General features: G+C 42.0%; 1 protein-coding gene across 3 annotated transcripts in view; it reads right to left on the bottom strand.

The window, feature by feature from the left end:
* Positions 1 to 14122, bottom strand: part of LOC133132731 (dystrophin-related protein 2-like) — a 93702-nt gene that overhangs the window by 19324 nt on the left and 60256 nt on the right. For all 3 annotated transcript variants that reach the window (XM_061248401.1, XM_061248402.1, XM_061248403.1), the window contains 9 exons: positions 11486 to 11606; positions 10948 to 11216; positions 8496 to 8642; positions 6961 to 7039; positions 6697 to 6757; positions 6309 to 6370; positions 5397 to 5471; positions 4543 to 4744; positions 77 to 162 (listed from right to left, as the gene is read on the bottom strand). In XM_061248401.1, coding sequence (XP_061104385.1) covers positions 77 to 162; positions 4543 to 4744; positions 5397 to 5471; positions 6309 to 6370; positions 6697 to 6757; positions 6961 to 7039; positions 8496 to 8642; positions 10948 to 11216; positions 11486 to 11606 — 1102 coding nt within the window. The remainder of the gene's footprint in view (positions 1 to 76; positions 163 to 4542; positions 4745 to 5396; positions 5472 to 6308; positions 6371 to 6696; positions 6758 to 6960; positions 7040 to 8495; positions 8643 to 10947; positions 11217 to 11485; positions 11607 to 14122) is intronic.

The following is a 14122-nucleotide window of genomic DNA, read 5'->3' as shown; positions in this document are numbered from 1 at the left end:
GCACTTCTATTATTTGTGTGTTTCATGGTGCTTGATGATGTTATGAATACAAGTGTACTATATTTCACAAACTCACATTTGTATTTTTCCAGAACATCCACATTGCACAGGCACACCAGCCCGGTCTTGAAGGACAGAACTCGCACCTTCCCGTTCCGGCCACTAGAGAGAGCAAAGATACAGTTAGGGGGACGCTGGATGCTATTGCCACAAATTAGGGGCACAAAGTCAGACATACTTAATTGTATGATTCCGACTCCTTGCCCCACACACAAAACAAATGTAAACATGTAAACATTTTTAAAAATAAATTTGCCCTAATTTCACAAGACAGCTTTAGATTGTTGACTCTCGGATTAGTCTTGTTATTTTATGAGCACACACATCTGTCCACAAGACCTTTTTCCAGAACTGTAGTTGCTCTTGTAGTACTTCTTGCCAAACTGTAAACATACATCCTTTATTCTGCGGCTAACCAGTGGTTTCAATCTTGCAGTATAGAATCTGTATTTATGTTCATGATGTCTTCTGTGGACATTGGTGGTTATTGTTCATTGACAAATCCTCCTGAAGAGTTTCTCATCTGTTCTGAACATTGATCCTCATGTTGATAAACAGCAGTAATAGTTTCCAAAGGTGATTGCAAGCTAGAGGAAAAGAGGTAATTAAACACACCTGAGCAATTACACCTGTGAAGCCATGTGTCCCAAACATTATAGTGCCCTGAAAAGGAGGGTGGGGGGGGGTCTGTCATTTCTACATGGTGAAACCAAAATGTATAAAAGTACTCTTTACTAAAATCTGAGAACTGTGTACTTTAACCACAGGTTAATTGTGGCAATTCAGAGGCAAATCAAGAGATAATGGGTATTTTCCCAAACATCATGGAGGGCATTGTATATTTGCAAAAGTTCAAAAACGTCCAGTTCTCACCCTCAGCATATCTTGCAGAGATGGCAGGATCAAGCAAACGTTTGTTTTCTGCAGCAGGGCAAATTCTTTGTCTCTATCGTAAAACAATATGTCTTACTTACAGCCTAAGATTGCAGTTGCTCAGGCCTAATTCTATTCAGAGAGAGTATTCATGGAAAAAACAGCCACAAAAAAGCAATTATTAGAATCAATGGGGAACGTGTACAGATATGGAACTCTCATTAGCGGCAGGTAGCTCACAGCCACCTGCTTAAATTAAGATGGACTTTGAAAAAGAACTGGGGTCTGTGTTCTGTTCTCCTGTCATAGCCTCAGATTTTCAATCAAGCACCAGGTGGTGGGTGGGGAGCGGAGGGTCATTTCTGTACTGTTAAATGGTGCTCACTTCCTGTAGTGAAGTGAGATGCCTGCATGAGACCTGATCCTGTGAGTGGTGGGGGGCAAGCTGATCAGGCACCCCCTGCAGAGCTACCGACATCAGGCCGAGGGGAGTTGTTTGGTGGGGAGATCAAGGTCGGAATCAAGGCAGGAATTTGGCTTGATGCCAAATGTACATTTAACCTCTTAAATATCACCTCTTTTCTTCCCCCAAAAAAATTATTGCTACTCTTGAATCCTTTTGACTACAGGCAGAATCCTGGTCTCTTCTGAAAGGTAACAAACCCTTGGGGGTTTGTTTTCCAGGAGCCAGAATTACTCTAAATATTACTAAAACAAAGTTACAGATGCTAAACTAGTGGAAGCTTTTTTTCTCACTGAAAATATTTTTTTGTATTTGAGTGGATACAAATGCTGTGCCCGGTGGGCTTATATTTAATGTGGAAATGCCCTCTAGTGTGGAGTCAAATGTGTTTTCACTGTCCTCCTCAGAACTATTCAATCAGATGATAAGGAATTTTTCCACATTCTTCCTGGCAGAACACCTCAAGCTCAGTATTCTTCGGCCTCCTTGCATGTACAGCACGTTTTGAGCTCTCGCCACAGATTTTCAATAATACTCAAGTCTGGGGACTGTGGTCGCCATGCCAAAACCTCCATCCGTCTTTCCTGGAGGTACTTCATTGTTGATTTTGGGGTATGCTTTGGATTGTTGTCTTGCTGGAATACCCAACCTCTCTTCAACTTCAATGTCTGGACTGAACCTTGAACATTAGCCTATATGATTTCTTGATATTTGGTGGAATCCATTCTTCCTTCCACTTGCACAATCCCCCCCCCAGCTGCCACACAACCCCAAAGCATATTGGATCCGCCTCCATGCTTCACAGTTAGCAAGATCTTCTTCTCTACAAAAGCTTCACCCTTTTTTCTCCAAACATACAGTACTGTGCAAAAGTTTTAGGCAGGTGTGAAAAAATGCTATAAAGTAAGAATGCTTTCAAAAATAGAAATGTTAATAGTTTATTTTGATCAATTAACAAAATGTAAAGTGAGTGAACAGAAGAAAAACCTAAATCAAATCAATTTGGTGTGACCACACTTTGCCTTCAAACCAGCATCAATTCTTCTAGGTACACTTGCACAAAGTCAGGGATTTTGTAGGAATATAGTCAGGTGTGTGATTAACCAATTATAACAAACAGGAGCTAATAATCATCAATTTAATATGTAGGTTTAAACACAATCATTAACTGAAACAGAAACAGCTGTGTAAGAGGGTTAAAACTGGGTGAGGAACAGCCAAACTCTGCTTCCAAGGTGAGGTTGCTGAAGACAGTTTAATGTCAGAAGTCATACACCATGGCAAGACTGAGCACAGCAACAAGACAGGTAGTTATACTGCATCAGCAAGGTCTCTCGCAGGCTGAAATTTCAAGGCAGACAGGGGTTTCCAGGGGTTCTGTCCAAGCTCTGTTGAAGAAGCACAAAGAAACGGGCAACGTTGGGCACCGTAGACGCAGCGGTCGGCCAAGGAAACATCATGCTTACTTCCCTACGCAATTGGAAGATGTTCAGCAGTGCCATCAGCCCAGAATTGGCAGAGACCAGTTGGACCCAGGGACACCCATCTACTGTGTGGAGAAGTCTGGTCAGAAGTGGTCTTCATGGAAGAATTGCGGCCAAAAAGCCATACCTCCGAAGTGGAAACAAGTCCAAGCGACTGAAGTATGCATGAAAACACAGGAACTGAGGTGCATTTGGCTGAAATATTTGGCTGTAGCAGAAAGCAGTTTGATCGCCAAAGGGCTGGAGAGAGGTACAAGAATGCAGGCAACAGTTAAGCATGGTGGAGGTTCCTTGCAAGTTTTGGGCTGCATTTCTGCAAATGGAGTTGGTCAGAATTAATGGTCTCCTCAATGCTGAGAAGTACAAGCAGATACTTCATCATGCAATACCATCAGGGAGGAATCTGATTGGCCCCAAATGTATTCTGCAGCAGGACAACGACCCCAAATATACAGCCAGGGTCATTAAGAACTATCTTCAGCGTAAAGAAGAACAATGTGTCCTGGAAGTGATGGTATGGCCCCAACAGAGCCCTGATCTCAACATCATCGAGTCTGTCTGGGATTACATGAAGAGACATAAACATTTGAGGCTGCATAAATCCACAGGATAACTGTGGCTAGTTCTCCAACATGTTTGGAACAACCTACCTGCTGAGTTTCTTCAAAAACTGTCTGCAAGTATACCTCGAAGAATTGATGCTGTTTTGAAGGCAAAGGGTGGTCACACCAAATATTGATTTGATTTAGATTTTTCTTCTGTTCATTCACAGAATAATGTTCATGCATTTTGTTAATTGATAAAAATGAACTATTGACATTTCTATTTTTGAAAGCATTCTTATTTTACAGCATTCTTATTTTACAGTATTACAACCATGGTAGTTAGGTGAGGTACTGATTCCTGATTCTGCAGTTGGATACTTTAGAAGGCATGGAATAACTTCAGAAGGAAACGTTCAACCCTGGAATTATACTCACCTGACTCATTGAAGCCCTATTGGGTGAATCACCTGTGTCTGTGCCTTAGTAATCACCTTTTTAAAAAGATGCACAGGGCCATTTTCCTTTTATAATTAAAACATAAAAATAAAAGCAATCTTGCTTTAAAATTTGCAGAAATGTCTCATGTTAAACTCTGTACCATTTAGAGTTCAGGTTTGTTTTCGATCATATACAGATTCATTGCAGCAAACATTTAAATCAGGGGTGCCCACATTTTTGCACCCCACTGTTGATCTGCGTTTTCTGTGTTGGATTTTCAAAAGATTTTGAAAACTCAGCTGTTTAATTTTGCTTTCTTATAACTGCTGTTGTGGCTTTTATCTTTTATATTTTATTGCACTATACTCATTATTTTTGTTTTCATTTCTTATTTGCTTGTAAACATTTTTTATTATCATTCTATTTTATTTCAAATGTTTTCTCTATGAAGTACTTTTGTTTTGATAAGTGCTATATACATTAAAATTATTTATTATTACTATTTCAAATTACTAATTCAAATTGTTGTTGTATTTATATGTACATTCGTCACACTTGCAAAAGAGGGCACCTGCTATCAATGTGTCTCTGAGTTTAAATAAAAGAAAATGTATGAAAAATGAAGGCCGAGGGTGAGGACAAGAGGGCGGGGCAGAGGCTGGGTTAGGGGTGGGCCTACCTGTCATACACATTGAGCAGCCAGTTGAGACACATGTCCACACACAGCGGGATGTTGACTAGCACTCCACGCTCCTCCTCCAGCCGCTCATATAGGCCACTCAGCACGTGGATGACATCCGCCACATCCATGACGTGTTCGCCGTGCTGCAGCTCCTGCTCGCGGAACACGTCCGTCAAGCTACCCAGGGTCAGCATGTCCACTGCACTCAGTCAGACAGATGCAGGCTTAGACCAGGCAGAGCGAGAATCTCACATTCTCTTCTTTACATACATACAGTCACTGTGTTCTTAACATCATGATTTACTGAAATAGTGATGGATGAAGATAGAGGTGAAGCCTGCGTTTATGGTGTTGACATTGCTTTTATGAAAGCCAAGTTCAATCATAAGTGCAAGACTGAAGACAGTCTGCAGTCATGGCAGCCAGGTAATTAGTTGTCCTAAGGAGCTCAGCCTGGGGATGAATAGAGAGAGAGAGAAAGTGAGCTATGTTTTCCAGCGAACGCCGAGGCCTGTCTCCGGGGTACAGACAGAACAAAGACCAGGGTGAGTACTGAAGCAGGCAGCCAGTGATGAGGTACGACCAGTGGTTGGGGTGCTGACAGAAAGATTCAAAATGGGCCCCTATGGAGATCAGGAGGGAACGTTTTTCCTAAATTATTGAGACCAATTTTTGGACTTAATCTGTCCAAACAGCTGAGCCCTCAAGGACTGCTGCTGCCTTCAACATAGACTGAACTCTTGGATTCCAGCAGACTACCCAGAATGGCACAACTTCCCCCCTAGTAAGGACAAGCACACTTGTGGGGTGTGGTTATCTGGAAGATTGGCAGTGAGGGGTCCCACACGTACGTCGCAAGGTCTTCTGGACCCTCCTCAGCTTCATGGCTGTCCGGTAAGCCGAGAACTTGACGTTGTTCAGATCGACTGAGGAGGAGAGGAGGGGAGAGGAACAGAGGGAGGCATACAGTGGGGAGCAGGTGAGACAAATTAACATCTCTTCCCCTGGAGCCGAGACAACCACGGCCTCCCTCATTACGACACACCCATCTCCAGCAGATACATTGTCATGAGGCTTTATCATTGCATGCAAGCAGGAGGTTCAGGCACCCCCAGTAGATACATTTCTGAGGGCCATATTTTCCAGCCGACATCTGGCGTGTTGCGAGCTGGCATGCTGTTGATTTCAAATTTCTGGATGATCCAGATGCTTCTGGTAAGTTTGGGACTGACAGCACGCTGAATTGGGAGGAGAACCACTGCTCAGGGCAGTCAAGGCAGCTCATTGCCAATTTGGTGTAGCTTATTGAAATTCTGACAGAAGAAAATACGTACAAATTGATTTTCAAGCAGATTTATCTTATTTATGAGAATGTTTTAAAAAATCAACACAAGTCTGCACCTGCTGCAAAATAACTTTTTGGGAGAAACATCTGCTGTATCCTCGTCTTCCACTGTATTTTTACAGACTACGGAAATTGCCTATACAACTTGCACAATATCTTCATTAAAATAGTTAATTTGATTGAATATGAATGAATTAAGGTGCACCACACCCTATGATAATTTTATTAATATAATCCAGCCCATTTCAGCCTGCATTGGTTACATTCACATGAACTGCATCTGTAGCATAATAAGTCATGACACAGCCTATGGGGAGGCAGGGATTTCATGAACAGGATACAAAGTATAAAGTAGTAGAATCAGAAAGAATCAGGACCTCACCTGACAGCTACAGAGGAAAGGCAATTGTTATCTTACCCAATGCTTGGTACAGCTCTGTCATCTTTGGGTGATCCCAGCTGGTTGTCTGAGCATGATGACTAAACAAAGAAAGATTAATGGTTGTTTTTATGTTGTTGTAAAATGTTAACTCTCCAACTATGTATAGAAAAATGATTTAATGCCAAAAAAAGCAAGTGGAGAGATAGACAGAGATGGTTGGAGACAGAAAACAAAAGAAGAGACCCTCTCATTCTGCTACAGTGGCTGACATAATGTAAAGCTCCATTCCATTCTCAAGCATGAAGAGAATGTGTTATGGAACCCTGTGGAATCATCACCGCGTCACTGTCCTATTAGGTCAGGACAACTGGTTAAGCTGTGTCCTCCCCTCCTCTAATATCAGACCTTTAGCTCTTGGACTTACTTGATGTAGTACGGCACTTTGTTAGCGGACACAGCGCGTTCCCATGGAATCTGCACAGAACCTGTCAGGGGTGAGGGGTGGTTTCAGAAAAAACAATATCAGAGGTCAGTATCACTCACAAGACATCAGGGATCCTAGGATCAGTGATATGGTTGCAAATAAAACGGACCATCTAGTTAAATTAACTACCTTGCTAAACAATGAATGGTGGAGGTTATAGTTTTATACAATGGTGAAAGAACTCAAGAAGTAGAGGAATCTTACTGGAGAGGAAGTGTTGGGACCCTGGTCCAAAGTCTCTGTGGGCATCTTGCAGCTGCTTTAGTCTCTCCTCAATGGAACCCTGAAGCAGAAAAACATGTGACCAGGGGTGACAGAGACAGACAGACCTAACTGGCCAATCTCCGCAGGCTGGAAATGGTACACCCAGGTCCAGGCAATAAAGGAGATTGACAAAAAAACTATTTTCCCTCTTCAAACAGGGAAGGGGAAAGCAAATATTTAATTCCATTTACACAAAGCCTACCATTTGTGCTAGAATAAATGCATTTGCAGAGGGCAATGGTGCAGACTTCAGTAAAGGGGATTTCAGAGCACTAATACGTTCCTCTCTCTGTATCATTTGGTTTTTGCATATCTTTTTTTATGCGGCATAGGCCTAGAGGGATTTAGGCTGGCTCATTTGGGTTTATTTACAGGGTGCTGGCTTTACTGTGCAAATGAATGCCAGCAAATGTCAGAAGATCCCACTACACATCTAAAGCCTGCCTGTCCAGCACCAGAAATGCAGTTCTCTGAGGCAAATCTGAAAAAAGAGTTGTGAATACACGATGAAACAATCAGGATGGAAAACATATTTTTTTCCTCCCCTTTCACAGCATATCAACCCCCTCATCTGTTTACATATGTTGTTTATGCATCTGCAAGCACTGAGGGGGTTGGTGCCTCTGAAGAACTAGCAGGCAAAACATTAAGGAGTGGCAGCTACCCTGAAGACCACTGAACATCTACACTACAGCTCTACATTTTCCCATCTGAAGCCACATCTATAATTTAGTTAGGTCAAAGGTATCAGAGTAAAACAGTGGAAATCAGCCCCTGAAATGTGTTATATTTCTGTCACCGGAAGATAGTTTTAATTCAGATTACTTGTACTGTATAATCAATTTTTCATTCAACACATTATTCAGCAGAAGAACTGCTGGAAGAAAAGACACTGGTGTGTAAAACAATTCACAAGGAGAGAAGGAGTGAGGGGTATTCTCTTAGCCTCAAATGGTGCACTACACTCCTACTTCTCCATCGGAGTATTGAGCATGGCATGGATAATAAGCTGGTTGGATGGGAGATGCCTCTCGATCACTCCACCACTCAGCCATTGAATGTAAAACAATTTTATATAGCCTGTTCTGGGGAACAGAACCGCATGGCTTACCGTCAACCGTGTGAATGTTCAACCTCCAAACACAGAAGCGTCCAAGTCAGTACAATCCAGCTTCTATGTGATGCGCAGTTAGAAAGAGATGCCATCACAGTAGCAGCAGGTCTGTGCATGCGTATGTGACAAACCAGCATCAAATATGAAATTGTTTTAGAATCAAATACTTTTCAGCTCTCTATTGGTCTTGTCTGGTGCCATTAAGCCAACCAAGAGGACCAGAAGGCAGGGTGTGCACTTTGTGAGAGTATTTATTAGGTTATAATACACCAGAGAAGCTCAGTAAAGTGCAGAGAAGTATTTGAATCCATAACAATTAAATATTTGGCCCTGGTTTGGTGCGTGCACACATGCAGCTTACCTGTAGCAGCCTCCACCGGCTGTTGAGGTGCTCCAAGGCTTGTGCATTCTCCACGGACAGGTGGACGTTAGAGGTGGCCAACTGGTGTGCCTGGTCATTGGTCTGCTTCATGGCCTCTTTCACCTGAGTCAGCTCTTCCTTGAACAGCTGTGTGGCGGGGAGTCAATCATCAATCATGTGATCAGTGATCAATAATGTCCCAAATACCACAGGGCAGTAAGAGGGTAATGGTAAACTCCATGCCACCAATTCAAGCATGTGCAACCAAAACACCACTAACAAACATCCCCAAGATGTTCTCGGAAACTCAGTGCCTGGTTCACTGTGGCTACTTATACATGGCTGCTGGCTAATAGCATAGACATGAAGTCTCAGTTTAGCCAGGAGCTGACCAATCTGTTCTGAGAATGTGGAGCAGATAGGCACCAGCATAGCAAGCAATGTGTGGATAATGATGTATTCATTCCCACATAAGATATTTGGAAGGGAGGACAAGTTATGAGCTGATCGGCCGCAGTGATAAACACAAACTACCTCATTCTCATTTTAGACTCATGTCTCATGTCAAAATTTTAGATAATGGCTTTTTGTGACAAGAGAACAGTTATCTTTGTTTGTACATTTATCAGTTATAATATGGTGATGGGCTTCTGTGTACACATAGCATTCCCCTGCGGTAAAATAAAGCAGGGCTTCTTAATGCGTTAAGATTTGTTTTAAAGATAATGGTGGTATTAATAATTAATTGAGTTGAACCAACCCAAGCACTTTAATCTGAATTTGTAAATCATTGATGTTGTAATTAGAATAAATTGTTTTATGCTTTGTGATGGCCTGCTTTACCAATCGCTAATTGCTAATATTACCCTTCTTATACATATATTGCAGCAGCACACAGCTACTGCATGTATGCTATTATAAACTGGAACCTTTATGTACAGTGCAGTCTGTATGTGAACATGTGTACAATTTCTGTTATTTTGTCTCTGTAGTCCAGCACATTGGATTTGAAATTAAACAATAAATATAATGTGAGGCTAAAGTGCAGACTGTCCCCTTTAATTTGAGGGCATTTACATCCATATCGGGTGATCACATCGCTGTTTATACATAGTCCCCCCACATTTTAGGAGACTAAAAGTAATTGGATAGTTGGCTTCTCAGCCGCTTCTAGTCAGGTGTATTCACTCACTTCCTTAGTGCAGGTATAAGAAAGCTTTCAGTATCTAGACTTGATTCTAGGCTTTTGGGTTTCCTTTGGAGTCTGTTATTGGCATTTGTCAACATGAGGCCCAGAGTAGTGCGAATGAGTCAAGGAAGGCTGAGAAAAAATAAAGAAAAACAGTCCATAATGTTTGGAACATCATTATGAAGAAAGAGAGCACTGCTGTATGTTTGAGATCATTGCCTTGCTGTAGGATGAAGCAAAGTCTGATGAGTCATTTGATTGAACTTCAGCAGATGAGATGCTTCTGTCAGCAGCTATCAGCAGTTACATTATCAATGAAAGCAAATGTATCAGCACCCAAACTATAACAACCCAACCACCATGTTTCACAGATGAGGGGGAGGGTTGCTTTGGTTCATTTTAACCTCCACACTTTCTTCTTTCCATCACTCTGATACAAGTAAATCTTGGTCTTATCTGTCCACAAGGCCTTTTTCCAGAACTCTGCAGGCTCTTTTAGGTACATTACATTACATTACATAAATGGCATTTGGCAGACGCTCTTATCCAGAGCGACATACAGTTGATTAGACTAAGCAGGAGACAATCCTCCCCTGGAGCAATGTAGGGTGAAGGGCCTTGCTGAAGGGCCCAATGGCTGTGCGGATCTTATTGTGGCTACACCGGGATTAGAACCACCGACCTTGCGTGTCGCAGTCATTTACCTTAACCACTACACTACAGGCCGCCCACTGGTACTTCTTAGCAAGCTGTAACCTGGCCATTTTGTTTTGCAACTTGCTAGTGGTTTCCACACCTGTCACCTGAAGAATGTTTCTGATCAGTTGGACAGGTGTTTTGGGGGTTTTCTTTATTATGGTGAGGAAATTTATTGTAACGGGATAAACCCCTTGAGAGGCATCCGCTCATTTTCGAGGGGGTCCCAGCAACTGTTGAAGACTTCCTTGGCCTACCAGCCTCTTTGCAAATACTGAGTTCACTACTGCCATCGTTCTTCTTAATAATGCTCCAAACAGTTTATTTTGGGAAGCCTATTGTTTAGCTTATGTCTCGGATTGTTTTTTTCTTATTCCTCAGCCTCAAAATGGCTTCCTTAACTGTCATTGGCACATCTCTGGGCCTCATGTTGACAAACACCAATAACAGACTCCAAAGAAAATCAAAAGCCTAGAATCAACCCTGAAGCAGTTGTACCAACTGTCCAAATACATATGAACTGCACTGTATATGGGTTTCAGACTAGTGCTTTGAGGTGTGGGAAACCTTTGTGGCATCGATATGGTCCTGAAGCGAGTCGATGAAGAGGTCCCCAACAGGCTCCCAGGCGTCCCTCACTCCCTCAGCCTGGTCCAGCGCCACGCACAGTTCCCCCATGGCACCCTGCATCTCCAGGAGCCTCTCTAGAGTGAGCTCCATGTGCCGTTGGCGGTCCGCACAGCGTGCTGTCAGCTTCTCCCACAGGTCGCTCACCAAGTTGGCCTGCTTCCACACCAAACGGCTGACATTCTGGATTCGTCTCCGTGGTGAAACATCTGTGTGGGGGTGGGAGTAGGTCCTCTATCGGTCAGAGAAGTGATTGCGATGGGCACTATCCAACATCAGAAGTAGCAATAGGAGGGGGGCAGCAGTCAGCAAATGAAACACTATTATTTCCGCCTTTTAATGGCGGACAGAACCATAGTTTCTATTTTATGTCTTTTGCATTCCACAAAAATACATGCAGGTATTTTCAAAAAGTGGAAAATAGTTTGGTTCACACACTGATAGCGAATTTCCATATATTACGGGTTAGCATGCAAACCTTTGCCATCAGCAAGTGCCTCCTCTTCTTCTGTGAAGGGGTGCTGTGATAGAAAGGCCTGCGCTGACTCCAGCACAGAGTAAATGAAGGGACCCCTGGACCTGACATCCTCCACGAAGGCCTTCAGATGTGAAACACAGACAGCTGTAAATTCTGCACGGAGACAATGTAGGCATATACACAATGTATAGGCATACAGGCAATGTATAGGTATACTAGCAATTTACAGTTGAAAAAAACTTGAAAAGCACTAGTGTTCCAACAGTGAAGTAGTAGGAAGGTGATAGTTTGCGGAGCTTAAATGCACACACAGCCTTCGAAGGCAAAGCTGATGTCATTTGTTTCTTGGCACTTAAAAAAAATCATTACCCAATAGTGAAACATGTATTTCCTGCAGAGAGGTTGTCATAGCCTTTTCATTTACTCACATAAGCCCAACAAAAGTTATTTTTCAACCCACAGACTTAACTGTGCAACAAAGAACACTATGGGCCAGATCTACGTACATGAAAGCTTGCAGCGCAAAATGTGGGCTGTCTGAAATTGTTTTATTTTCAGTGAATGGGACTGCCTTCAAATTTCATTTGCAAATTTGCATGTTTCCTGGGCAGAATGAGTCACATGTGCACCTGAAAATCAGCACAAAAGGCTTACTAAATCTGGCCCTATGTAGTGTTACGTCCAGAGTTTTGTGATGTACGTTCGTGTGAATCACATTAAAAATGAAATTTACAAGACAGGCATTATTCTGTTACATTGAATATTGAAGCAATGTGTCGTCCAACACACCGAGTACATCAACACTGAGCATGTCCACCTGCACCCAAAAGACCAAGCACTTCCACCTACACACAACAGTCACACACTGAGCATATCCACCACAAAACACTGAACACTTCCACCTACACACAACATTCACATACTGAGCATATCCACCCCAAAACACTGAACACTTCCACCTACACACAATATTCACATACTGAGCATATCCACCCAAAAACACTGAACACTTCCACCTACACACAACATTCACATATTGAGCATATCCGTCCCAAACCACCAACCACTTCCACCTACACACAACATTCACACACTGAGCATGTCCACCTACAACCAAAACACCAAGCAATTCCACCTACATACAACATTCACACACTGAGCATGTCCATCTAAACCAAAAATACTAAACATTTCCACCTACACACAACATTAACATACTGTGCATGTCCACCTATACCCAAAACAGTGAACAGTACAGTGAATTCAGGTAATTTAAGACATTACTTTGGGACACCTGAAGTATTTAGATTTTTCTTCTTAACTAATAATAATAATAATAATAATTGTCATTCAGCATTTTCACCTCAAAGACCTTGCAATTGTCATGATCATGATCACATAACATTTATAATGTGATCTCATTGCAGTGGGTGTGGCGACGGGCCCAGGACGTAAGACAGGAGACAAGGTACAGGGTAAAAAAAGGACAGGAACAATGATGTCTTGTGATATACTATAGCACTCACACAGTACAGACTACTGCTCACAGGTGATTTAGGGTAAACTATTTACATGCTTACATCCCAATGAAACTGATTTCCTATGCAATGGGAAATTCTCTGACCATCACTGCTGTATTATCTTAGGTAGGGGTTGTGGTAATATACTGTGGAATTAAATTTGTATAAGCTTGTGGTCCAATCCTCTTACCACATGTAGGATGTAGATTACAAATTGTAAAAATCTCCCACAGAAGAAAGCAGCAGCCACACAGTATAACTGCCGGAGCCTCTTGATGCTGGTTTAACAACATGACCACAGCAAGTGATTGCTGGTGATTTCCCATGGCAAGACTACCGGGGAATCAGGGATGTTTACATTTTATTCATGCTTAAGCTTTCACCGACAGCAACTCATTTTCACACACAGGAAGTCTATTCCTTGGTATTTCTATTCAACCTATCCTTTATCCTAAATATATATATATACACACATATACACACACACATATATTTATACATATATTTATTTAATGCCTGTCCACCATCCATAATAAACATGCATACCTTTATTCACACAGTGTTTTCATAATCTTTACTATTACTGAATCTCCTTTTTCTTTTTTTTGTTCTTTCTCTCTGGTTGCTTGCTGGTTTGTTTTATTTTGTTTGTTTGGTTCTTTTCTGTTTTGAATGTCTGATTGTTTCTGTAATGCACTTTATTGCAGAATAAAAAAAAAATAAAAAAATAAAAAAAACAAGATGACAGAATATTTGATATTATACATGCGCAGAACAGGGAGACCAGTCCATTTCACCCACCATGCATGTACTGTATAATCCACAATTATTGGCTCGGGCAGTAAGAGCAGGCTTCTGGCACTCGGAGGGTTGCCACGTCACTCCCGCCCTTTATCGAAGTGTCCCTGAAGACACCTAACCCACAAATTCTCCTGTCAAGTTGGTTGGTGGCTTACATGGCAGCCAATTGCCATTGGTGTGTGAGTGTGTGTATATGAATAGGTGAATGAGAAGCATCAATTGTACAGCGCTTTGGATAAAGGCTCTATATAAATCCCAACCATTTACCATTTACCATATAACATACACTCATAGAGCACTTTATTAGGTATTTATT

Source organism: Conger conger, chromosome 7, assembly GCF_963514075.1.
Source record: "Conger conger chromosome 7, fConCon1.1, whole genome shotgun sequence".
NCBI lineage: Eukaryota > Metazoa > Chordata > Actinopteri > Anguilliformes > Congridae > Conger > Conger conger.
This window is presented reverse-complemented; position numbering and strand designations above follow the sequence as displayed.